The sequence below is a fragment of the Bacillus rossius genome, chromosome 8, assembly GCF_032445375.1.
Source record: "Bacillus rossius redtenbacheri isolate Brsri chromosome 8, Brsri_v3, whole genome shotgun sequence".
NCBI lineage: Eukaryota > Metazoa > Arthropoda > Insecta > Phasmatodea > Bacillidae > Bacillus > Bacillus rossius.
Window position 1 is genome coordinate 44,324,522 of NC_086336.1, and position 27,892 is coordinate 44,352,413.

General features: G+C 36.6%; 1 protein-coding gene across 2 annotated transcripts in view; it reads right to left on the reverse strand.

Annotated features, from left to right (window-relative positions):
- LOC134534822 (solute carrier family 35 member E2A-like) overlaps positions 1–24,072 on the reverse strand; it is a 33,585-nt gene extending 9,513 nt beyond the window's left edge. Inside the window, exons 1-9 of one of the 2 annotated variants that reach the window (XM_063373435.1) lie at positions 23,621–24,072; positions 22,450–22,748; positions 16,363–16,498; positions 13,630–13,745; positions 10,281–10,413; positions 9,401–9,454; positions 8,277–8,480; positions 5,445–5,604; positions 4,496–4,526 (exon numbers count right to left, since the gene is read on the reverse strand). In XM_063373435.1, coding sequence (XP_063229505.1) covers positions 4,496–4,526; positions 5,445–5,604; positions 8,277–8,480; positions 9,401–9,454; positions 10,281–10,413; positions 13,630–13,745; positions 16,363–16,498; positions 22,450–22,711 — 1,096 coding nt within the window. In that variant the 5' untranslated portion in view covers positions 22,712–22,748; positions 23,621–24,072. The remainder of the gene's footprint in view (positions 1–4,495; positions 4,527–5,444; positions 5,605–8,276; positions 8,481–9,400; positions 9,455–10,280; positions 10,414–13,629; positions 13,746–16,362; positions 16,499–22,449; positions 22,749–23,620) is intronic. The other variant, XM_063373434.1, reaches the window with a different exon arrangement.
- Between the last annotated feature and the right edge of the window lie 3,820 nt (positions 24,073–27,892).

Sequence of the window (27,892 nt, forward strand, 5' to 3'; positions counted from 1 at the left end):
ATAAAATTGTATTTTATTAATTGGGTTATACTTTTCGATCCTCTTTTCACTCGGAATAGTATTATTAGTAATTCAAACTTTTTTTTAAGATAGAAACAAATTTTATCCAATAAATAGAGCCTAGATTTTATGGTTTTATTTTCAGGCTGATATGATTTCTGATAAAGGAGATTTTTGGTGTTACTGGTCTTGTTTCATTAAATTCTGTTTATTTATTGTTAATAGTAGCCTGTGCGATTCCCTGATTTGTCCGTTTCAGTTCCTTTAAAAAACCCAACCTGGAACCGACTTTTGAAATCATCGAATTCAGTTCCGGGTATTTTTGTTTTGTTTATATTACTTCGCGTAACAATACTTTTATCATGCGATAAAGGTAAACAAACACAAACTTTCAATGTTACCAATGTCGCACGATGTAATAACGCACGAAAAATGTATGTTGTAAGATATAGTTACAATGTCATATGAGTATAGTTGCAATGAATTTGGGGAGAGATAGGAACCGAAAGAAACCTTCTTAGTTCCAACAATAATTTCGTTCAGTTAATTTTTGCCATCTTTAAGGCATAGTATATTTAAATAGATTTCCTGAAGTTCATAGCGACTAGCTACTACATGCATATTTCCGTGTGATCTCTGCTATAGTAAAAATGAAAATTCAAATAACAACTAAACAAACTGTTGTGTCACAAACAGTTGAAACAATATGGAGTTTTTCAGCCCCTTTCATATATAGGTGGCTCTGTTTCTTGCCCGCTGGAATATTACGACTTCTGGCTGTTCATATATTAAATGCTAATTACAATATAATAATTAAACCATGCAAGTGAAAAATATTGCATTATAAAACAAAGTACTGTAGACTATAAAGAACAAATTACATTTGAACTGTAACAAAATAAATATGTACATATACCTAATAATGAATGCCAAAAATGCTGAACCAGAAAATTATAATGTATCTTCGCCATCAGGATTTTGATAGCATCAACATATAATCTACTTATTGCAAGGTTTGAGGTAAGCTTAAAAGTACTTTAAAGTTTTAGGCTAAAGCACAGAGCATATGCCTCTTTTCTGTGTTTTTGAATTGTTAACCTCATTCATATTCGGTGTAGCACTAATTTTTTTTCCTGCTCTATAATAACTGAAACTGGAACCAAACCGGTCCATCAAAATCACAACCAGACAGCCCTAGTTAGTAAGTACCATATTATTCAACAAATATGACACTAATATGTTTGTTGTTTTTATTATTATTATTATTTCATCAAAAATATTTTTAATAGGCATATCAAGGACATACAGTAGAATCTCGTTATAGCGAGCACGGTAATAGCGAGAACACGGCTATAACGAGGTATTTTTGAGGAATTTACGGCGTTATCGCTTGAAGCGCGCTTTTGTTATTTGTCTGCTTTATCTCCACCCCTCTCGATCGCCACTAGATATCTTGCCGTTGACGCATGTCACATTATTCAGCCTTGCAGTCGCCACCTAAGTGCATGGCTTTAAAAATAGAATCCCGTCCTTTCTTTCATCAAACTTCCGTCTGCACTAGATCTGTAGCAAACCGTGTGTATTCGGTACTGAGTAATGGGTGCGCCATCTAGTAACGAGTAACGAAACGTTACACACGGCTGCATCTCGTTACTCGCATGTTTCGTATGTTTTACGCATGCGCGCGCATATTAGATGAATTTACGTTACAAAGAACGAGGTTTGTTTATTAAGTAAAAAATAATTTGGAAATTTGTCGTCCAAGTTTTTTTTACTGTTTATTAAAGGTATTGTGTGTGTAGACAAAGTTTGAGATTGGAACAGAAACAACGTAAGAAAGTATTTTTTACAAATTAGAAATATGTATGTTTTTGTTTTTATAATCGCGTATTTTCACATTTTTTTTTTGGTTGTTATTAAAAGAGATAATATTAAAAAACCGCTCTAATGGGATTTAATTGTTTCTTGGTTAACAAAAACTATTAATTATCAAATATTGTTAATTGTTTATATTCTATTTATTATTATTTACGGAACGTCATACTGTACGCATACCGTACGCAATACAACTGGATTCGTTGCTGCAACATAACATAGCATGTTATGCGGTGTCAGAAGTAACGAGTAACGTAACGATAGTAACGAGTACTAATTGTTATAGTAATGAATACATACGGGTACACATTTTTTCGTTACTTTTACACCTCTAGTAGGCACTACCGTATTTATTTCCGAATCGCTAGGACAGTTTTCTTGTAACTTTTGTTTCGGTCAGTTGTTGGGGTATCTGTCCGGGAAAGGGGTGGTGATGGTTTGAGTTTAATCCCAAATTTATTTTCTAAAACAAGTTGACAGGTTTTTTTAAATGAAAAAAGTATAGTTTTCCAGCGACTATTTCGTTAGAGGCGTACGTGCGTTGCCGCACTCCTGCTTTTTTGTAAGGAATTAAATCGTCGCGCTACACTAGCACCACCTGTTAGCAACATCCCGAACCAACATGGCCGCCAGCAGACAGCCCGCGTCGACAATAGATAGCAGGACAATACTGCGTCGGCCGCGGGCTGAGATGCTATAATTACGTGGCGTGGTAGGGTATTCTATTCTGGTTATTTTGACGCAATCGGTGATCGCATCCGTACTTATGGGGTATTGTTTAAAAGAGAATTCACACATCTGCTCACAGAAATTAAGATTTTGTTAATATAACCTGTTATTTTCCAATTATACAGGTTTAAACACAATTTTTATGTTATTTTCGGTTAATTTTTATTTTTTGGGGGCCAAAATTTGTCCAATTCGGTTATAGCAAGGACACAGTTATAGCAAGGATCAAACCCGGAACCGTGACACCTCGCTATAACAGGACTCTAGTGTAGTTACTTTTAAAAATAAAAATTAATCAGTAAAATCATTTGTGTTTGAAAAAAGTACCAACATTAGTAATGTAAAAATTAATGAATTCTAGATGCAACATCACAAAAGTAATAAAATATATATTTTTTTATTTCCATATGGCTTTTACATTATATACATATATTATTATATTAATTTAAGTAAATAGGTACATTAAAAAATTAAATTTTTGTGATTGAGGTAATCTTTGTTATAATACTGATTAAATTCATTTTCTGTAATTTTTTGTTTTATGTGGTGAAATGACAAACTTAGTGTTATTTCAGTCTTATCATAATTCACTGTTAACTCTTGTCTGTACCAATAAAAAAACCATGAACTTAATTTTCTGACATTAAAATGCTTATAAAATATTAAAAAATAGTATAATTAAAAATTTATCTACCAACAAAGTATCAAAATTTTATTTAAAACTGCAATATAAAAAACTTTGATGTTTAAACTTTAAAGTTTTGAAGCTGGATGTGTAGTACTACTTAGGGCCCCACTCTCGTACTGCACTCTGCAAGATTGTTACAGACATGTGCATCCACTTTAAACCAGTACAGAATGTTATAGGGATGTACAATGTAAATGTACACAATACAGCAGAATATACAGATGAGAAACTCAATGAAGTCACCCACTTCTGCAGAAAATGTACCATTATCCAAAAGAAGACCCTTGTAGCCAATGACATAATCCTTAAACACTGTCAAGCATATCTGCATCTACGCTAATATTACCTACAAAAGAGGCTAACAAGCCAGTCTATTTCGCAGTACAAATGTGTTCGCTATGCCAAGATAAAAATCATTACTACAGTTACCATGCTAGTGGGTACCTGTGTGTTCAACAAATAAATGCATGGAAGTTATGTCTTAACGCAAACACGTTACAGTAAAACCTCATTTAAAGAAGCCATTACCTTGCATAGTTCTTCAGTTTCTGCTTGAGCAGACTAAGGACTTAAGTGTGTTTTTAAAGCAGAATATGGGAAGTTGTAAGGGCTTGCTAAATACCAGATTGGCAGGCTTGCTAGAATTCTTTAGTCCTGTTGTGAGATTTCGGAGAAAAGTTATGTTGTTGGGTCGAAATGATTTCTGAGTGTGATGACTAAAAAAAATACATATTACATACCATTTGTAACAACCAATTTCAAAGAAATTAACACATAGAGCAATTATTTTAGAATGGTCGTCAATATTTTTTGAGACCAAATTTAGTTTGGCATGAGTAATGCAAAAATTATGCAGGTTAATATAATAAAAACATGTTAACAAAGCATTTCAACATCATGCAAAAAAAAATTAAATAGTAATTTGAGTGCAATTCTTTTATTTCATAAAACTGTGACCAATTTTTTTGTATTAAAAATTGTTTTGCATTGATGAGGTTTTACTGCAATTAGCAACACACACTCCAACCACAATAAAAATTATTATACCACCTGGTATCACAAATGGACACGAAGCAAAACTGTACAAACTCTGCGACTCCAAAATGAAGAGAAGGAAGCTCTAAGAGCTAGCTCAGAAAGTAAACACAGGACAAAAGACCACACTTGGGACTAAATCAAGCTATAAGATGCAATTTTGCTTACATGAAAGTTTAAAGGTGTCATGACTTGATAACTGCAAAAAAACATAAATATGCATTTTTAACAAAAAAAAAAAAATAAATGAAGGGATACATGCACAAGTATTTAATGGAGACTATAATAAGTGTATAAAAAAATATGGAATTCAAATGATATAATTAAAATTATCTACGTTGAAATAAAATTTATAACTATTTTTTTTTTTTTTGAAAATACAAAAATGTTTGTAACACTCGAAAATATTGCTGAAAAGTCATCTTACATGACAATTGCTGTTGTGTGGCATCTGATCTAACAATCAGTGATATTCCAAACATATATTTCAGGATTTTACTGTAAAAATTTAAACTCAATTTTAACAAACCTCAGATTAAATTGTTGCAGCATAAACACCACAACATTAATCATTTCATTGTGATCAAGTATTAAAAAAATATCAATCTACAATTGTTTATATAGATATTAATTAGATTATTTATCCAGATCGCAAGCCCACCAGCTTAACTCGAGGTTGTTAATATTCTCGAAGAGTAAGAATAAAATGCTACAAGTGATTTCCAGCACTACTTGTTTACAATAATTTAAACGTGCAAAAAGAAATCACAGCGACATGAGAAAAATTTACGTACCTACTTGTTAAAGTTATTACCAAAATACAAACCACACCCCACGGATTGATATTGAATGAAAAAAACAATGCAGTCAAACTTAGGATTGGCAAGTAAATTTATCATCATGTAGCACTAAATTTGTCAGTAATCAATTTTTCCATGTTTGATACGAGGTGTATATATAAAAATACTTGAATAACGCTTAACAAGAATTACCAAAAAAATAATAAAATGAACAGAAAACATGATTGCTGACGGCGATATATGTGGGAAGAATGAATTGTAGAAAGAACTCGCCAGAACGCCACTCTAATTGAGCTGCCCTGCAGCCTGACTCGCACCTTGCTGACTTTGAGGCGGTCGAACTCCTGGGCCTTGTTGTACGCCAGCACCCCCAGGATGACCACGCTGGTGCCCAGGCCGCTCAGCAGCGTCACCGGGTTGCCGAACAGCAGCACCGACAGCCAGATGAGGAACGCCCTCTTCACCGTGTTGGCAACGCTGCGGAACACACGTCCACCTCCAGCAACGCTCGCTGCTTCCACAGTCAGAAATACGCAGGGGCTGGACAAATTAGTATCTACTGTTTTAAACGTTACATCTATTATTGTGAAATTAGCATTTTTAATGCAACTTATTTAAAATTTAATATGTATTTACATTATAAAAGTCGCAATTTAAAAAAAACTATTTTAGTTTTGTATAAAAAAAAGTGAGTAAGTCTATCAGTACTTGCCAGTGATGTGTAAACATATAACCTAGGTAACAAGCAAATTCATATGTTCTCATATTGCAAATGCACTTATAATATGCATTACTTGCGTTATTGCGTTTCTTGCGAAGTTTATAAACCCGGCCTTAGAAATCCACATGGCAATACTTCGTGCTGTTTAATGCCAAGCGTGATAATTTTATTAATTTTTCAATTACGTTCTTTCTCCACCCACCGCCTGTTCACTGCCTGAATTGTAAACAATGATTGTCACCATAAAGCGCAGATGGCAGCACAAAACAGAAACGGCTCTGATAAAAGCGAAAAATAATTGAAAAAATATTAAACCCCGACAATGAGACCATGGGACAAAATAATATGCTGAAAAGCTGGTGGTTATGTTGTGTTTGTGTACTAACTGAAATGATGTTATGTGTAAGTGATAAATATACATTAAAATAATGTAATAATACAAGCACATTTGTCTCAGACAAACTGAAAAGTACAAATGTAAGGTGAGTCATGTCAAAAAGTCTACAAGATTGGGTTGTTTTTCTTTTTAAGTGTGGAACAATATATTTTTACAACCATTTTGAAACCTTCAACAAATATGTAGCAGCTAATGTGGCATTTTATGAATGATACTTTACAAATGAATAACATTTTGTACTAATTTGGCTTTAAATAAAAAGCAGCTATTTAGAAAATCAGCATTTATGTTGGAAAATAGCAAAGTTAGCATTTCATATGTAAATTCGCAAAAAATATTTTTATAGAATCTATAGCAAGATGTTAATTTTTACGGCCCCAAGTCATATGACCACAGCCAGAGTCTTGACATGTTTACATATGGTTCAGGAAGAAACAATAAGACAATGAGCTATGAATAGGGTCATATACTTTTCGGGAAAAGCTTTCCAGACAAACTATGTGTTGAAATTGTGTAGCATTGTCTGTGTTTCGGGGTTGGCGGGGCTTATTTCACATACATGTCCACTGCCAGGTCCAATCATAATAGTCATCCAGTGCTGAAGCACACACATCCTGAATTGCTTGGCTAAACAGCAGTCTGCCAGCAATCACAAGGGAACAATCGCTAGCGCAGGCATACCACACTGCAATCTACTGAGCAATATGATTTTTCGAGATTTTACAGTGAACTGCAATAAAACCAAAATGTAGGGCAGATTAAGAGAGATGGTTCAAGAAAAATAAAACACACCCCAACACCAACAAGAAGAATAAGTCAGACCATTCTGCAACAGCCAGCTGTCTGTTCGGCTGCTCCATATACCTTTCCCATCATTCAGCATTGCAGCCACAGACTCTTTAAGTTATCTTTCTGCGAGGGAAATGTGGCAATTTATTTTACTGCATAGTCGCTGTGCTGTCATTCATTGCTGTACGTCACTCAGAAATGCAACCTTACATGACACTCGCATACATCTGATCAGTGCCAGTGCTGTCAACATCCACGTACACCAACCTATATTCACATTTATGCATTCAATAAAACATATGTAAAGGATACCCAATGAAGTACAAATTCCTAAAACTAAAAATCAACGCTTACTTCTTGCATCCCTTCCACTATTGTGAAAAAACTTTTAACCATTCACGTTACCAAAATAGTTTCACCATATACACAAAGAGAATAAAAATTATAGAATTATATTTGCAACCAACTGGCTACATACACAATATTTATAGTGAAAAAACACTGATAAAATACACTAAATATTTTCAGAAAAGTGTAAATAAGATTTACATTTCAGTATGTATATAAATCAACAATAAGTCCTAAATACCTGGCAGTACTGCAATGCATATGAGCAGACGGCCGAGTTAGGGTGTACGCATACCCCTCCCGTTAGACAACCTCTGCGGATCCTTTAATTTTTAAAATCTAATTTTGTATTTAATATCAAATCATTTTTGAAGATTGAATATTTTTCAAACAGGATTCAAACATGCAGTGAAACTTTTTTTTCCCACACACTTCACTGGAATAAAAAAAAATAATTATGCAAAGTACAGTAAAATGAAACCATAATAGAGTGGTGTAAATTGCAAGAAAATATAAAAACTGACAATGCATTCTCTTAAACCAGTAAAATTTTAAGTTTGAAAAATGTCTTGTTGATTAAACTGATACATATCAATAGTAATCACAGATTATTTCTAATATATATATATATATATATATATATATATATATATATATATATACATACATATATATTATATATTATATATATATATATATAATCCAAATTTCTAACAAAATCTTCTAGTTTTATACGCATTACCTTTTATTTTATTTTATTTTTCTGAAAGTGAGTTCCACTTACTTGGTGTATCTGTTTGTAACGATAGATCAAAAATCATTTATTTGATTTGAAATGTTGAATTAAACATAAAGTATTTTTTTTGAATCTTCGCTGACCCCTACTGAACACACCTGTGCGTGACCGGACTGATGTAGTCCATGAGGACGTACGCGGTGATGCTCTGGAAGTGGAAGAAGACGCCGTTCAGGACGAGCGCGCAGAACATGTCGGGGCTGGCGACCGCGAGCATGTTGATGAAGTCCACCAGGAACAACGAGGCCGGGATCTGGACCACGATGGACGCGATGCTGGTGTAGAACTGCAGCTCTGCCGGCCTGTCGCCACAACACCCGCACACTTTGGTACCGGCACCACGCGTCACCTACGAGTACGGACAATCTTAACACCTTGTCACGCATCATCCACTTTATTGGGTGAAATCCACATTTTCTCAAATCCGAATCTCAAACTCCATTCTTTTAAGAATGCTCTGAATTTAAATATAGATCTTAACAGTGAGGAATAGAGATATATTTTTTTTGGAAAAGAATTTTGGTGGAAATTTTCTGCAAAACTGGAACATTTCCCAACAACATATACTTTTACAGAAATCTTATACGAATTGAATGAAATTAAAAATTTTTTTTTCTTTATCACCTAATGGCTAATTTAACATTTGAGCGTTGGGTACTACCCGTGCTACTCTCTACTTACTGATACGTACAAAAATTGTTCAAACAGTAACTACCAATCTGCAGAAAATAAATTATTGTATAACATATATCACACCATCTTAATAAATTATGTACATTTATGTCGGTAACGGGAAAGAATATAAATTATTCAGAAAAAAATGTGTTATATTTTTTCCAGAAAAAACTTTTTCATTCACATCTCTAGTCAGGTATAAAATAACATATCTGCTAAAACACAGAAATTTAAGTTTTGAAGAAACATTCAATCCATTAAATTTTTTAGCACGTAAATTATATGCATATATGCATACAAGCAGTAACATACTCTCGAGAGTGACTTGACACACAAAGTGTCTTTTTCTGAACATATCTGTGTAAGTGCAATACTGAAGACACAAATAAATATACCTTTGAAATAGCTGACGTTTATGTTTAATGGAATCCCATTCACACATGCACAGATATGCAAAGACTTATTACAAAAAAAAATCTCATTCTCACAAACATTTTCAAATAGGTGCAGTAAAAAAAAAAAAAATTCATTAATGTAGGCCACTCACGTGTATTTGAACTTATCACCACTGATAAGCATTTTGGAGTAAACGTTCTGAAAACTGAAACAAAGCACACAGTTCATGAGGCATTAACACAAACACATACTACATATCTGAAACATTTATTAGGTAAGCCTCAATTTATGCAATTAATATTGAAAGTAAAGCACATGGTATATATACTGAACTGTTTAAATTGTAGCACATCACCTATTAGCTATTATTATACTAAAGAAGACAGCAATGAAGAGAAGCTATCCTAAACTGATTCATATAGTTAAGTGTTACAGCTATTATTTATAATATTTAAATAAATATTACTTAAACCATAAATTAAAACAATCCATATACTAGCATCTCTTACTTAACAATATTGCCTAATTACTATTTCAGTAACTTTATACAAAAGGTTCAAAAACTTTTTTTTTTTTTAAACTTGTATTATTTAATGTAATGCTAATTTTATTTTAAAACATTTTGAATACATTCTTTATTATAAAGCAAGGGCAACCAACTACAGTCCTCATATTACTTTAGCATGGAGCATACTGCCGTTAGTGTTTTGTGTATTTAGGCGGTTCAATTTTTGTGCAATAATGCTGCTATATCTAGGATTTTTGCCGTAAACATTGTATCAGTGAATGCAAAACGTCCATTAGAATGCATTGGAACCAAAAGTCAATTTCGTTAAAAATGTCAGGCGGTATTGTTTGTTAAGCAACGATATATATGTTTACCTACAGATTTTAATTCTACACCTTGCCGCATAATACTGAATTCAAAACTAAGAACTGTCATTATGAAACTATAACTAGCCCAGAAAACCTATCCAAGCTGCACTGTACTGTGTTTATGAATTTAGAGCGAATAAACAAAAAAGTCATACCATTCTGTGAAGTTGGTAGCCATGGCAGCGACGAAGCCAATGACGTTGAAGCTTAGTTCGTTGGCGGAGCACAACGCAAGGCCCGTCATGACCGGTATCAGAGACAGGTTCACGTACAGCCCTGTCGCTTCACCTGTTGAAACATTACAGACAGTATGCACTCAACTATTTTGTCAAAAAAATTAAGTCCCGACTGATGCAAGTCACGGAAACCATCACAGGATTAAAACACATTACTTGTTGCAGGGAAATGTAACTTTTGTATTTCAATTATTGTTTTGTGAACTGCAACTCATCTGTACATACAACTATATGTATATTTTAATGCAGAGGAAAAAAAATTTGACCTTTTTTTTAATGATAATTTGAGACCATAGTGGAGGAGGGAGGGGAGATGATCAAGTGCCCATTCACAACCCGACAGATATCAGGTCTCAACAAGCCCATTCCTTACACCCTGTATGACAAAACACGCAAGGGCCTAAGCCCATAGCCAAGAGTGTCCTGTACATGTTCTGCTTGGATATTAATCACAACAGCTTGCTTCCTAGTAAAGCCCCCCCATCTGTAAGAAGGGCAGCAAAATACTATAAAGAGAATACAAAGAATCCAAAAATGATCTCTTTTAATATTCCACTTTCTTAAACATAGTAGAAAAAGTAAGGTCTCATATTCAAAAAGAGACAATGTCTTGCAAAAATAAATTACAAGTTTCAAAACCACCTTGAACAAAATTCGTTACAATAGAACAGAATAAAAATGTGCACCAAGTGAACACCTTCAGTAAGCCCTATGTTACAAACTCTCTCTAGGCCATGTCCATTGCACCTACGTGCATCACTAATGTAAATATATGTCCTTGTTATGTTACGACTCAAATTATTTACAATGTATTCACAAAATGTAACACCAAAGACTAAGTATACCATGATACAAGATTACTTAAGGCTCTATAGCACACCAAACACGAGCTGCCAATTATGAAACATCGTGATTACATACGTAAGTCTGATTGAATAAAAATATATGAAAATAAAAGAATAAGGCCAAGAAATTAACATGAACTCCTTGAATATGTCTCACGAATCAATTACTCTAGCTGGAGCTAAACTTCCATAATATGTACAAGAAATGGACACCTCAGCTTTCAACATTGCCTGTGGGCAGTCGTACAATACTTGAGAATCGTACAATACAATCATCGCATAAGCATACTTGTAAATATTTAAATAGCTGCCAAGAACCGCACCCCACAAAACATGAACAAAGCACCTCCACGAAGCTTCAGCGATGCTGCAAGTTTTCATACTACTGTAAGACGTGTTTGTTCATACTAATTTTACGATTTTTAAGTCTGAGCATGTGTATTACACCAAAGGTTTTGTTAAGTCCTCAATGCAATTTGTCTACAATAATTTTAAAGCCTGATATACCAATTTTTAATATCTTTCCTGATCTAATATTAAATATTAAAATATGCAACTACGAGGTGTGGCTATTAAATAATCGAACTGATGCTGCTCCCAGCAAACTGCGAGCGTGCCGCGACATGTTTGAACATGACTGTGTCTGATGGTCCTTCCCCCACCCTGAGCTCGCTAGACAAGCCAGCAGGTCGCTCAGTATGACTGTAGCAGTTGATTGAATTAGTCTACGCACTAGTGACGCGTCGGAAAAATGCCAAGTGGTCAGACGGAGGAACGGGTTAACCTCAAGTTTCTTGTTAAACAAGGGAAAACTGCCACAGAAGCTTATGCAATGTTGAAAGAAGTCTACGGGAATGAATGTTTATCCTGCACACAAGTTTTTGAGTGGTTTAAATGGTTTAAAGAAGGGCGTAAAACGACCGAAGACGATCGGCGCCCAGGACAGCACTCAACGTCAAAAACGGACGAAAACATTGAACAAATTGGTAAATTAATCCGCGCTGAGCGTCGTCTGAGCATCCGAGGGCTTGCTGAAATGACAGGAATTGACAAAGAAAGTGTTTGACAGATTTTGCAAGAATCATTTAACATGCGGTAGGTTTGCGCAAAAATGGTGACGAAACTCCTCATCACTCCCGAGCAAAAGGAATCAAGACAAAACATTTGTTCCGACATCCAAAACAGCATCGCCACTAATCCACATTTGTTAGACAAGGTGATTACTTGTGATGAATCGTGTTTTTTTTAATTACGATCCCGAAACAAAGAGGCAATCCATGCATTGGAAGAGCCCAAGCTCGCCAAGGCAAAAAAAAAAGCCAGGATGAGCAAATCCAAATTCAAAGCAATAATGATTGTCTTTTTGGACATTCATGGCATTGTGTACGTTCACTGGGTACCCGAAGGTCAGATGGTCAATCAAAATTTCTACATTGAGGTTCTGATGGCCCTACGTGAGCATGTGAGACGAAGACCCGATTTGTGGAAGACAAAGTCTTGCATCCTTCACCAAGACAATGCACCAGCCCATTCTGCCTTGTCTGTGATTGCGTTCCTTGCAAAATACGGCATCACCATGTTGGAACATCCACTGTACTTGCCCAACCTTGCCCCCTGTGACTTTTTCCTATTTCCCAAGGTCAAGTCGGCGCTGAAGGGGACAAGATTTGAAAGTAGACAGAGGTTCTCAACCTGCTGACAGAAGAGGACTTCCAGCACTGCTTTTAACAATGGAAACATTGTATGGAGCGGTGTAGGGATCACCAAGGGGAGTACATTGAAAGCAATACAACTTCTGCTGTAATTTGTGATGAATAAAAAGTGTAATGACTTCAGACCGGTTATTTAATAGCCATACCTTGTATGTCCCTTTTTACTGTGGCCAACCCAGTGACAAAGGTGAGTGCATTATTGGTACACCTTCTGGTTAAAATTTTGGTGTATGATTATTTTATTTAGGTGACAATGATTTCAGTTTAAAGTTCTAGGATTTTCTACATGATATATTTTTTAAGTTTCCATAATTTTTCAGGATTTTTTAGTGTTGAGTCAAGGATTTAAGTTATCAACCAGCAGAAGCTCTGGGCTAGTGCAATGATATCGTAATTTACTTGGACACTTAAGAAACTTAAAATTCAAGATCACACAGAAGAAATAGACACAATAATAGACAACGCAAAAAAATTCTTAAAAAGCAATTATTACACTTAGAACAGCATACTAAAACAACTTCAGTAACTATAGTTAGAAAATATAATTTATAGGTATATATTGGTGTTTATTACTTATCATTCTTCTTACATATTTATTTGTAACTTTCATAATAATCTCATAAAAACTGTATAAGTCTGCGGGTATTTTACCTTTATTAGTTTTGTTTTCTTTGAGGTTTTCGAACTAACCGTAAATCACAATTGGCTCACCTAAGACATATCTGGATATGAGCACGGTGAAAATAGGGGCGGAGCTCTTGATGGTCTCCGTGAAGCTGACAGCCACGTAGTTGAGCGCGACCAGCCCCAGGAACACCGTCATGAATCTGCACAGTACACGCACAGTTGCAGCACAGCACAACTTCCGGCCGACACTCCACACATTTCACTCAATTAACTGCGTAATTTCAATGGGGTTTCCTCTTTTTCCATCAAACTTTCAAATACAAACACAATTTTATATATACATGTGTGTGTGTTTGGTTGCATATATAAAAGAAGACTAACTGTATATTTATTAGGAAATTCATATTCTGTGTTTTACATATTTATTAAAATAATTAAAAAAATTTTATTTACACATTTATAGGACAAACTGTCATCATATTTGCCACAAATACCCACACATTCCACTGCCTAAAAATGCTAATTTTGAAGATTATAGGTGCTGCATAAGCATTGAAACAATTTCAAGATTAATTAAAAAAAAAAAAAAAAAAAAAAAATACAAAATCTAATTTTATAACTTGTTATAACCGATGATGCTACGATAAATCATATTGGGACAGCAATTGCAAATCTCATTAATTTTGATAGGGCAACCATAAGTTATGCGAGGAAAACAATTGAAACACTTGAGAAAAAATTAGAAAATCTAAGTGGGCTGTAACTAAGGTATTACAGACGTAGTTGTGATAAGGCATAGGACTGAAATTTTAGATCTCACAAAATCTGATACAACTGTCCAATCCATATTTTCCAAAGTGCGTTTTAAGCTCATCTCTATTTTGCTGTTTGGTATCTTCGCCTTAAAACCCCCACATGATGGTTGATCCATTGTTTATACTAATATACAGTTCCTTGCTTTTCATCCTCATGTGGAAATTATAAAAAATTTCAACACTGGAAATTTTAAGAATGGATAAGTGAAAATGGAAAACAGCATTTATAAATGAACTTAATAGCATTTATTTTAAGTCCTACACTGTTTATTATCATTTGTAATTTGTTTCAAACATTTCAAGATGCGTAAAAGTAGCGAGAGTTGTTTTTCCCCAGTTAATAAGTTCAAACAGGTTCACAGTATTTTAAATGTAGCTAACATAATTCTTATAAAAAAATGATGACTCTTAAATGGGAATGCCCTAATTTTGTTCAACCTTGATACTTGTCACTAAATCATTTTCTTTTAACCACAAAAACGTAAATCATTCAAGAGGTATTTTTTCAAAAACTGTTTTAAATTTCACTTAAGGTTGCACATTTACGTGAAACATGCAATCGGCTGTGAATTGTTTAACATTTTAGTGTACTAAATGGCCAACATCTTCATTTATAGCTTGTAAAATTAACCTTAACTTTAATCCATGCATGCTTTCAGTAGCAACGTAATCATCATAGAAAAATGCATGGTAGATTTGTAAGACATGGCAGAAGCAAAAACATACAGCTTGAAACATGAGGACTTCCCTGTTTTTCAATACCTTACCGCAACAAACATAAATATATCAATCACACAAGAGAGCAATTTTTTTTCTGTGTTGACATATTATTGTGGCCATGGCTTACAAATAAACAAACATTGGTCCGATCTGAAAACAAGCGTGTAAAAATTGTGTTGCAAAAATTTTTAATTTAATGATTTTCTATAATCTCTAACAATGTTTGTGCCATGACAATTCTTCTGTAATTATACTACAATGGCCTGGCTTGGTAGATTTTTTATGATTTTTTTTTTCTTTCCTGGGGTTTAAAAATTAGAAATTATAACTTATCGGAATTTTCCCATCAGTTACGAGACAAGCTCTACCTACTGTCAAACGTTTTGAGTTTTTAGCTTGTCTGGAAGTGGGTTGTATTTGTATGGATGAGTAAGTCAGTGAGTTGCACATTGGGGTGTACATATATTTATAATTTTTTTATGTAAGTATATATAATTATATATATTTATAAATATAGTTATTTTATTTATGGTTATTGTATGTAAAAATTTCTACAACAAATATGATTAAATTTCTAAAAAATAATGTTAAGGAAGTGGTGATATAGCACAGAAACAAAAATCACTGATGAAATTTTCAACTTTTTTTTTATAACATATGCTAAGAGTTATTTTCCCCTTTTCAATTTGTCTGAAATTTGTTTAAAACACATTAGCCAATGGGGATGTGATTATTTTTTACATTACGATTGTGTGCATCTTAAATATTAATTTCATAAGAATTCTGTAAACAAAAACTAAATGTCATATCAATGTTGATAGTAAGAAAAATTAATAAAAAAAATTTACTAGCATAAATTTTTAATTTATTAAATAAGTATTCCAGTTATTTTTTCCCCAGCACTTTAAACTGGCCGTGGTCATTGAAAGCAGTGGCGTAGCCAGGATTTGTGTATGGGGGGTGTTAAGAAGCATGCCCCCCCCCCCCCCCCCCCCACCACCCGTATTAAAGCGGTGGGTCCGGGGGTTCTCCCCCGTGAAAATTTGGATTTTAAGGTGTAAAATAGTGCTATTTTAGCAGTTTTCGGTGCTTAAATTTAAATATTGTAATGGTAAAAATTGTATTAATTTTAATATGAAATTTGTTTGAGTGATGAATAAGAAACTATTTAAAGATTTGGTGCTGGGGAGGGGGGGGGGGTGTTTGAACCCTTAAACCCCCCCCCCCTCCCGGCTACGCCCCTGATTGAAAGACTCAAGTGTCAGGCCCACCGGGCCCCCACCTGGTGCAGCCCACGAGGATCATGTGGCGGTAGAAGCCGGGCGGCCGGGCCAGCCTCTGGGATGGCTTGTACATGCCGCAGGGGTAGTGCATCTGAACAAACCCACACAGCGTCGTCATCAACATCTGGAAGGCTCCTGCCAACACACGTGCACATACACCTGTGTACACGGCACACGCACACATGCACGCAGGCACCGCCACACACAAGACAGCCTCTACTACAGACTAGGGCTCCGTGGCCATTCCAAAAATATTACATTTCTGTAAATAATTTAATATTCTATTCAACATTTCACATAAAAACTTTTTTTCCTATACATCACCAAAAAAGCTATAGCAAGTGGGACACATTCATAAAAATGTTAAAAGAAAAGAGTGTAACACTACTGAAGCTGCCTTTTTTAATAAATAAATTAAAAAAAAGAGAAATTTGGATTTGTTTCCTGCAAATAGTACATATATATATTTTTTATATATGCAACATATTACATAAATTTGATTTGGAAACAAAACAACAATATTTTCATGTATATACTGATCTACAAAACAATTTTCAAACTTAAAAAAAAAAAATACTGGTTTAAAAAAAAAATCAATAGCCAGTTTTTTATTTTCTTGCATTTTACACAATACTAATTTTTTACTCCAGCTTTACTTAATGTTTAAATTTTATTCGAAACATATTAAACACATGTGGATAATTCAATATTAGAGTCAAAATTTGATTAGAATGAGAAAACAGGATTCGCAGAAGCCTACTAGAGAAGGTCAAAGTGACACATACACTGTGTGTTGGCACGAAACACACTGGCAAGCGATCACCCCACTGTGAGATAGCAGGCGAGTGGTAGAGGCATCAGACAGTATGCGGACTGTAGTGTCCAAAATGTCCACGAGAGGTCCCTCAGTGGCAGTGATCGCCAACACGTCAAGCTCATGCGGCAAGGATCGTGGGTTTGATCCCACAATGTCAGTACCCAATGGTTTCGCACTCATTATTCTAATGGAGGTCCGTCGCCTCAAGGCCGAGTTCATTAACTATGCATGAAAGGAAGAAATTCAAACTGCAAAAAGTTAAATGAAGAAATTATCAAAAACCCATTAATTAACTATGCAACACGCAAAAACAAAACACTAGCATCGGCTAACTTTCAACTTGCATTCATCTTCATGTCTGATTGAAGTTCTTTTTTAAATAAAAAAAATTCAACGTTCTCTGTTGTAGAGTTGTTTCGTGCCTCATGCTGTTCTGGTGCGCCATTTGCGACACCTGAGTTTTGCAATTAAGGTTTCTGCTGCACAAGTAAGAATGTGCACGTTGCCAAGGGAGCATTCGGCACAGCCCGGGATTAGTCCAGAGCATTTGGGGCGGTTCGGGATTGCTCAGAAGTGATCAGTGCACTTCTTGTTTCTTCAGCAGAATTCATAACTCAGCAGACGTCGACAGGAAAGCAATTCCCATTTTATAGTGTGTTGCATAGTTCGGTACAATGTTTCCTGCTAATCACCATCTTACAGATGTATTTGCTCCACAACATAGTGTTTAGCGATAGGCCGATAGCAGGAGATACTGCCAGAAATCGACTTTTTTCAGTAATTCAGCACCTGCCAAGTCCCAAATGTGTCAGATTGTCGGAAGTCTACTGACTGTACATCAAAATAATAAGAGCACCTTAGTTTACACATACTATCAAAACATACAGGCTAATAAACACACAATGATTGAGGAGGACTTATTTATTAATGTCTGATATGTATATGTACTATTACTTCTAACCAAATGGTACTATTGGCAACAATTTTTTTTTCTCGGTACCTAGACACAAATTACAATGATGTTAACATCATTGACCGCATTCAGTACGGTGCTAATGGTATACTAATATAAATGAACTACTGTAAAATAACATGTTTTGAAAATAAAACAGAATAAGAATAAAGTATTATTATTAGGTATTAGTAATAAAAAATACCATTTATTCAATTTTATATTATACATGTAAAAAATCTCCATTTCATCAATTCAGATGCTGATGTGGATTCTAACCTCAATTCCCAACTTCATTCCAATTCCAGAACATTGGTTAAAAAAATTTGTGAGATTAAGATTAGTTACACAACATTTCATGTGTCACGTAACAGCTGAGGAAGTCATCATGCATAGCTTTAAAATAAAATGAACAACAAATCTCACATGATTTTTTTAAAAATGTTATACTTGAATACTATGTTATGTTAAATTTGTGAAATTACATGCACTCTGTTTTGTGTATTGTGGTTGTTCCAAGTGCTTCGTTTTTTTAATACCAACTTTTAATGTTTCGTCTTTTTTTTAACTTATCCGTATATTCATACTAACATGGAACACAATGCATTTTTAAAAATTTCATTCCAAAGAAATTAAAAATAAAATTTCCTCATTAACTAAACAAGCCTTGGTAGCTCGACAGTAGAAATACACACAGTCATGGTATGGAGCACGGAAAATTAATTTCATTGTAACTTCAAACAGTGGTGGTTGACAAAATTCCACAATTAACTGTGACTATCAAAATACAGAAAAGTTTATGATTGACAAAAATGTTTTGAGTTTAATGTTTTACAAATGATAGCAAACATTAATTAAAAAAAAAAGGTAAATGTTGGCAGTCCTGCTAATGTTCAATTTTTTTTAACTTAGCATCCATTTGGTATTTCTGTAACCAAACGGAAAAATAATAAAGTCTTCAACCTTTCACGTCGTTTTTATGATGATTTGTGCGTAATTTGCAGTGGTGTACAAAATGCTAACTGAACCACAAATTTATTTTAGCAATTTTTTGGTAACAGGAAAAAATATTATATACACAAAATCTATGAAAACGAGCCACGGTACATTCATGAAGTCTACCTTTGTCCTTGGATGCTGGATAGGCTTAACCTCTGTTGTGTTCGTTAAAGATGTAAAAACAGGTAAATGCTAACATACTATTTAAAATTAAGTTATGCCTGGTTCATTGCCTTAAATGTATACTTAGCATAATGATGCTGAGTCAAGTTCTCAGAGTTTAAAACATGACAAACCAAATACATCTCATAAGAACAGAGGAATCTGGTATTTCTTTACTAGGAACAAGCAAACGGCAGAATGTAAACAAGTCACTATGTCCTATTTAAATTACACCTAATGCATGCTTCTAACTTGCTTTTGTAGTTTCATATTATCAGCAAGGTTATTATTTTATTTTTTTCATTTATTGAGTTCACAACTCACATGATGTAAAACTAAACCTTTTTTTATTTGTTACTACCTCTGAGTTTGCAGTGAGGCATAACTTAATATCAAAAAAGTATTGAGAAAAATGGTTCAACATAATTTTTAAACATGGTCTATTTGTTTAGCTAATTATTATAGTTCAATAGCATTCACAAATTTATCAAAGCACATCAAATATCTGCAAGTTGATTCTTACCTCTATATATGTACTTCTTACATATATAATATCTGTGTGTGTGTTTGTGTATATATGTAAATATATATGTCAATGTATAATTATTCCATAAGCTGATATATTTAAGAATTACCTTAATCATAAACACAGAAAAATTAGCCATATCTAAAAACTTAATTCATTAAAATTTTCAAGCAAATTCCAGTTCACAGAGGTCTTCAAATAAAATATGGCAATATCCAAAAAATGGTTTGTATGTAAGTAACTACATAACTACCACTTAAAAGTAAGTCATTAATACTTACCTTAATATGCTGATGAATACTCTCCAAAACTATTGGAGAGCCATACGTAGAGATGGGAAAAAATGGTGTAACGATTTTTCCGCGAATTTTCGCGAAAAAATGTGAAAAAAGATTTTTATAACTATAAAACACAAAATTCAGAAAATCTCTGGAAAAAAAAAAAAGGTTAAAATATGAATTATTTGCGACTTTATAAAAGATTATGTGCGCGATGTCACAAAATACGATGTTCACACATTAGGTTGGAAATACCACTTATTTTAAAACACCTTAGCTGTCTTTTAGTGTTTTCCATTTGCCAGAAACATTACGCGTATCAATTCAGAAAATTACCCATTGCAGTACTTATTCAGCCGGCAGCCTCCATGTTTACACACAGCAGTCCTTACTCCTTGCCCTTCGCTTCACAATAGAATACAACATAATTTTTCCGTTGATTAAATTTTTCATTGCTTTACTCCGCTGCTTAATTAGTTCTTTTCGAATACCTGGTACCGAAAAAATGTTATATAATGTTTTTGTAAACATTTATTACGCCATCCCGAATTCTGAACTCGATATTCGTTTGTTTTCGTTGACACCAGATTACAATGGAAGACAATTGAATGCGCTAGCAGCGAGTACAGCAATGTACACGTCAGTACCAACGTACCAATTTTTCGTTAGCAAAACAACGCGTGACGTGTGTTAATTTGCTGTGTTCATTAATATTCTATACTTTTGCAAAAGTTTACACGGGCAGGCAGTTTAAGTAAAACAAGAATCCTTGTAGGTTTCGACTTATTTACTGCTAGGCCCAATATAGCGATGCCAAAATTTAAAGCATCTTGCTTATCGCGGGCAACGGAATTTAAATCGGAATGGCTGTACGTTTCTAACAACATTTTGTTCTGCAAATGGTGCAATTGCCGAGTTGATTACGAGAGAAGGGACACTGTTGTCAAACATGTTGCTAGCAAGCATCATATGAAAGTTAGGTTAGGTGCAGAGGGCACAAGCAGTGGCAGCAAACGTCTTGCAACACTAAAAGAAGTCGCAGAAGTCGGGGAAAAAGTACGAGAGGACAGAGAAACATTTATTTTGGATAAAACCGAGGCTTTTATATCTGCCAACATACCACTCCAGAAATTAGATAATACCCAATTACGTGGTTGGATTAATAAAAATGTAAAGGGTGGGGGAGATCTTCCGACAGCCAGTTCCCTTAGGAGAGAAAATATGTTCCAAAATTGGGGGAGAAAGTGGAAGCACAGTTAAAAAATGAATTTGAAAGGTGTTTTAAACTTTTGAAGAAAATGTCATAAGTACCAGTCGTAAAAAATTTTATTTTTTTAAAATATCATTTTAAAAAATGTTTTCCTATAAAAACACAAAACACCACAATTGCTGTTTATTGAAACGAAATTGGCATAAAATAACACCGCTTTTTCCCATCACTAGCCATACGTAAAGAATCCTGTTTTGCAAATACGTTCATCTTGAGGTTTATATGAGGATCATTCTAAAAGTAAAAAATGTTTTGATGTAACGAGCCACGCAGTTCTCCCAACACCCCCTTACAAATACATGATGGACCTTCCCATTTATTCGCGCCAGTCTGACGCTAAGCGAGCCACATTAGTGGTTTGCTATTTATAGTGTGACTCTGAAATCTGTGACAAAATTTTAGATCCCACAAAGTGTGAGGTTTGTAGTGTTATATGCTTTATGAATGCGAAAAAAAGCCCACTCTATAGAAATGTACAGACAGATACCTGAAGATTATGGTTATGTGATGAACGAAGCTTCAGTTAAAAAATGGTGCATCATGTTTAATGGCGGGCGAAAGAATATTCATGATGAAGAACGCTCGGACCAACCATCGGTTGTGACTGATGAACTCAAATCCAGGATTAAAGAATAAAAAATTCAAAAGGATAGACGTTTCTCTATAGACAGACTCAATTCAAACTTTCCTGAAATTTCACCAACATTTCTTTATGAAATTAATAAAAGGTGATTTGGGCTACAGAAAAGTGTGTGCCAGTGTGGGTTCCTCGAATGTTGGCAAATGTTGGCTCCAAGCTCCCTCAATTGAAAGACATTTTGGCTGGGAACCACGATGGAAGTGACAACGAACTGAAAGAGGAAGTTAAATGACTGGTTCAACAATTTGGCGATAACCGACTAAGCACAGGGCATAGACAAGCTGGTAGTATGCTATGACAAGTGTTTAAATTTGTACGATGACTACATATAAAAATAGCTAAGATATGATCGGTGTTATAAAACGAGTTCAAAATATCTAGAGACAAACATTGTTCAGTTTTAGAACGCCACTCGTAAATAGCCTGAAAGTATCCAACATACCTAGTATAGTAGGGTCGCCGTTCATGAAGGACAGAATGTACTTGTTAAGGAAGAGGGTGCACCCGCTGAAGAGGTACCACAGCACCAGGAAGAACATGGCACGCACGTTCAGCAGCCCCTCTTTGGAAGGAGGCACACTGTCCGGGTCGGGCTTGAGCGGCCTGCCGTCCGCGACCCTGCCGTGGAGCTTCTCCTCCTCGGAGTCCGTGCCCGACACGTGCTCCGTGCCCCCGAGGTACGACGCCAGAGGGCCGTCGGCCATCTCAGCTCGTTGCCCCAGGCTGCCCCTACGCCATCGCCTGCCACATGCGGGCCAGCACACACGAGCATGAGCACTACGGCAAGACGCAACAGTCTGGAACGCTAATTGCTCCTTGATGCGCACCTACTTGTATCTCAACATGAAACATTAAAGCAAAGAAAGGAATTGGATGTGTTTGTGATGCAAAGCTGTATAGCTACCAAATATATATCTTTGATTTCGAAAATAGGTATAAAACTTCGAGGAACATTGTTTCGGGGTGCAATCGTTCAGTGATACATAACCAATTGTATTTAAATGTAAAAAAATTGAAATATAGTACACAGTTGAATGTGTTTGTGATTTGAAAATGTACAAGTACCAAAATATTTTTTTAATCTTGAAGATATACTGTATAAAGCTATGATATGAACTGGATACACAATAAGGAACATTGCCCCACGGTAGGAATTGTTCCGAGTAACATATCCAATGATATTTTTTTTAATTTTTAAAGTAAAATATTATAAGTACCTAGTTGAATGTGTTTGTAATGCAAAACTGTACCACAACCAAAATATATTTGATTAAAAAACGGATATAAACTGGATATGCAATTAGTAACAATATTCCTTTTTTCCTTGATACTAGCTGCAACTTGATCATGTAGTCCTCCAGAGATCCTTAGGAATGTAGAGTTATCCAACAGATTTTTTTTTTTTTTAATACAGGGACTTCAATGTCAGTATGTTACGGCCGGAGCCAAAACTGTTTTCTACACCGATTTGTGTTCCATTTCAAGTAAATATTGAAAGATAATGAAAAATATTCCTAAAACTACTTAAGAGATTACTGTCAAGTATTTAGTACATATAACAAAAAAAAACATTTGTTTAAAAGAGTATTAAAACGGCAGAATCTGCAACCTACCATCCTGAAGAAATCTCAGAGCCTATACGTGGCACCTGTGCGAATTTCCTGCACTGTCGAATACACCTAACCTACTGCATGACGAACTAAGACCAATTGAACAGCCACTGCCACTGGTACTTATACTCTGCCAACGCATCACTGATAACTGAACCTCCATCTCAACTTCGTATTTAACCGTGGCGTGGGAGAACAGCCCATTGCCGAACTTCTGTACAGTGACAGATCTCACACGTGAATTGTGTTGTACTGTACTCTTGAAAACAAATCCCCTTAACTGCTTTTAAAGGTTATAAATACGGATATGGCAACACAAAGTAATATTAAATCACTCTGCTTTGTACAGAACACACTGCGATTCTTTTGAATTTGGTTATTACTATTTTGAAGAAAGTAAACGCAAAAAATATCAACGTAAGCGTTTTGATAACCAATGAGTAATTGATAACGCTGAGACAAAGATAATATTCTACTATAGAGTTAATGAAAAGTTAAAAAATTCATTTTGGTTCCTACAAACACATGATCGGGAACCTACATATTAACGCATATAAGTAACAAAAAGTATTCCAAAACGTTAGACTCAACTCAAACGTACGTGGGAACGGAGGTGCACGAGAAATTAATAATAAAGTGTAAAGCGGTAGAAGAGAGACTTGATGTAGGCTTTTGGACATACGCCATTGCTTAGCACATGTATGTCTGCAGAGTCTGCTGAGTGGTCCCACACACAGTCGAAGGTAATTAATAATTAGGTATAGAGGAGTTAATGTTTTAAAGGGGAAAATAGAAAATGCAATAATGGGCTCTAGAAAAAAAAGCCAGGATGGAGAAACTAACTGAGGACGTAGTAAAGAGGTTACAAAATGGAAGAGAACAGGGGAAAATAAATTCCAAATATTAAGTAGTAGCTAATGCAGTTTAAGTGTCATTACCTAGAGTAGTCCTAGTGACTTTGCTGGTACTAATTTGTTAAAATTGACCAGACTAGCTTGCATGGGTCAGCAGCACCACCATGTTACTAGGCACGCAGGCTAAATAATTTAACTATTCTCCGTTCACGCTTAGCTGAGTTTTGAAATAAACAAACACCGTCGTATCACTGCGCCGCATCAGCAAGTGATAGGCTGAATTCATCTTGCGCGCCAAGCACTAGTTGCAACACACACTTCAGTACAGTCGGTGCTAGTAAAATATCGGAGAAGTAATATAACAGGAAAATGGTGCCCTTAACGTTCAGGACACAAAAGCAAACAATGTTTATTTTTTGAATAATCGATAAAATAGCACTGAAACGTAAGACAACAATATGATAGTGTTACAATTTGGTACTCACCTAATCACCATCTGGCAGTGGTGCTATCGCTCCCAGACTTGAATCAGACCTACCACCACTATCTTCGTCACTACTGTCGTCACTGACACCGAGAGGAACTATAACACTGTCAACGACAATATCACTGATACCATCCAATTCCCACATTCTTTCCTCTTCTTTCATTACGTGCCGAATACAGTCGTTCCACTTCTCTGGAGTAATCTGAGACAAAGCTGTGGCTACCAAATCACGTACCTCGCTTAGCTTGAATGTTCTGTTATTACGTGCCACGTAACCTTTAATCTGACTCCTCACGAGTTCGATTGGATTCAAGTTGCAATGATACGGCGGTAGCCTAAGTACAGTGTGCTCCGTTTTCTCGGCGATGTTGTCAATCACATATGCAGTAAAAGATGAACGTACTGTATGAACTAAATTCAGCAACTCCACTTTCACAGACGTTGCACTGAAGGATATATTTTTTTGACTGTAACCACTCGATAATATTTTGTTTTCTCCATGAATGATTTGGCACACAATCACACTTTACACTGTGATATGATGCATTGTCCATAACAACGACACTGTTCTGTTCTAATTATGACAATGTTTTTTTTTTTCAAACCAATCCCGGAAAATGTCAACATTCATCTCTTCATGATAATCGCCGGATTACTTTGAATGAAGAATTAACTCACAGTTTTCCACAAAACCACTGTCGCTAACAATATGAAGCAATATAAGGTGCTGCCCCTTACCTGTTGGATTTTTTAGTCCTGTTGACAGTCCTGAGAGAAAAGTTTCTCTCTTCTTAACTGTAGAATCTTTCCAAGACTTGTTTGTAGTATGCCCTTCATTCACCCACGTTTCATCTAAATAGTATATTTTGCGTCCTTGTTGTCGGTAACAACGAATTTTGCTTAAATAATTTCTTCGCCATAGTGAAATGTCGTCCCTATCAATTATGACATTTGTTTTGCTTTGCGTTCTGAAAACCAAAATAAGTTTTAACAGTTTATAAAATGTTGTTCGTCTAACGCCGTCCCCGTTGCCTAATCTGAATTTACGTAAATTTAAGCTGGTAGGTTAATTTTGAATCTCAAGGGGGGGGGGGGGGGGGTTCCTGGCCTCGTGGCGGTAGGCAGGGATGCGGCGACAAAGGACTCCCCGGGCTGTTATGGCCTCCCAGGACGCCTTATTAATGAAACACACGAGTTCTTTTGGTTATTTATTACGTCGCACACTCTACAGGTCACACCTTCACGTGACTGGCCGCTTCATCGTCGACCTAAGCTCCGCGCACCTGAACCTGCTAGGGTCTCTGCGAGAGTATACGGACGTGGCGTGAAGCGTGAGGACGATCGGTCCCGCAGATTAATTAAGAAAACATATGACACTGAGTGATTGCGATTAGTCCCGCACGGGAGAATGATTACTTATTAAAACACGTTACACTGAATTACTGCGAGTAGTCCCGCACAGGCGAATATTTACTTATTAAAACACATTACACTGAATTACTGCGATTAGTCCCGCACAGGAGAATATTTACTTATTGAAACACGTTACACTGAATTGCTGCGATTAGTCCCGCACAGGAGGATATGCATGAGCGGATAGTCCGCGGGGTGGCGAAGGCCACGTTAAGCTGGGTACGGACACGTGAGAATCTGGAACGATATCGTACACGTGGCCGTGGCAAGTCCCAGTTGATGGCTCGTCCGAATGTTTGTGGTCGCGTTTGGCGCAGTGCCGCCCTGCGTGGGCCAAGACCTATGTCCCGAGGTGGGACGTAATAGCGTGAGGCGCAGGTGCCACGACGGGTCACCTAATTGCTTACGTAAAATATAAAAATCCCTGATGGGATATACATGTTATTAAAAGACCGCGTGAGGTTGCTAACGGCCGATTTGGGCCGACCGGGGAGCTGATATAAAACGTTTGGACTATATTTACCTATTGCAGTTACATAGTGTTGGCGCGAAAATTGAAGGCTCCCCGTGCGTGGGCTGCCGGCCCGGGCGAGTGCTGGATGGCGACTGACTAACCTCCCTGGCCGCCGGGGCCAGGGAGGGGGGAAATTCTGCGGGAAAACTGCGGAGCGCGGGAAGATGACTTCGGCCAGTTTTGTGAATTATACCCTTGTAACATATGATCATTTAATTAACATTAATTATTAAATGGTTTAGATTTCTTAGTTTTTGTTTATATTATAAAATGCCTGAGAAACAATACCCTTGCGCAGTGCCACACCCGGCCGGGCGCTTTGCACACGTAGGAGGCCGTGACTGACGTCACGCCGTTCGGGGCACTGCACTACGTTGCGCGCGCGGGCGCGTTCGGGGCGCGGCACTTATCAGGTGTTGAGGACACATAACGGCCTGTGCTCTCAGAGGGAGCACTGGCGGCGGCGTCAAATGCCCCCCCCTCGACGAGGCCGCTATGTGCCTCAACACCTTACACACGTTGGGTCGTAGCACTCTGACGTTGCACTGGTTCGCACACGGGTCTGGCTAAGCTATGAGTATGGCACTGGGGCAAGGTGTGGTCCCTCCAGATGAATATGGGTCCCCCCCTGTGGAGGCTGGGTGTCCCTGGCTGTGTGCCCCCGGTGAGTGCTGACATTGTCCCCAGGAAGTAGTCCCGGAGGTGTGTAGGGGCCTGGCGAGCGCGGCCTAGGCGGCCACGGGGGTCTGGGGGCCCAGTCTCGGGCCGGTGGGTGCGAGTGGGGGCCCCGGCCCCCCGGTTGCGATTTGCCCCCCTGCTGACCTGGTCGCCGGTGACGTAGTCACCTAGGTGCGGAGGGGCCCGTCGGTCCCTCTGGGGCCGGGCCGTCCCTGTATCGGCCTGTTCGCCTCTGCCCCTCGTGTCCCTGTCTGCCCTAGCTTGCGGGCCAGCTGTCCCGCCTCTTTCTCCCCCTGCCGACGGTTCTCCTGTACAGCACGTGGGCTGCA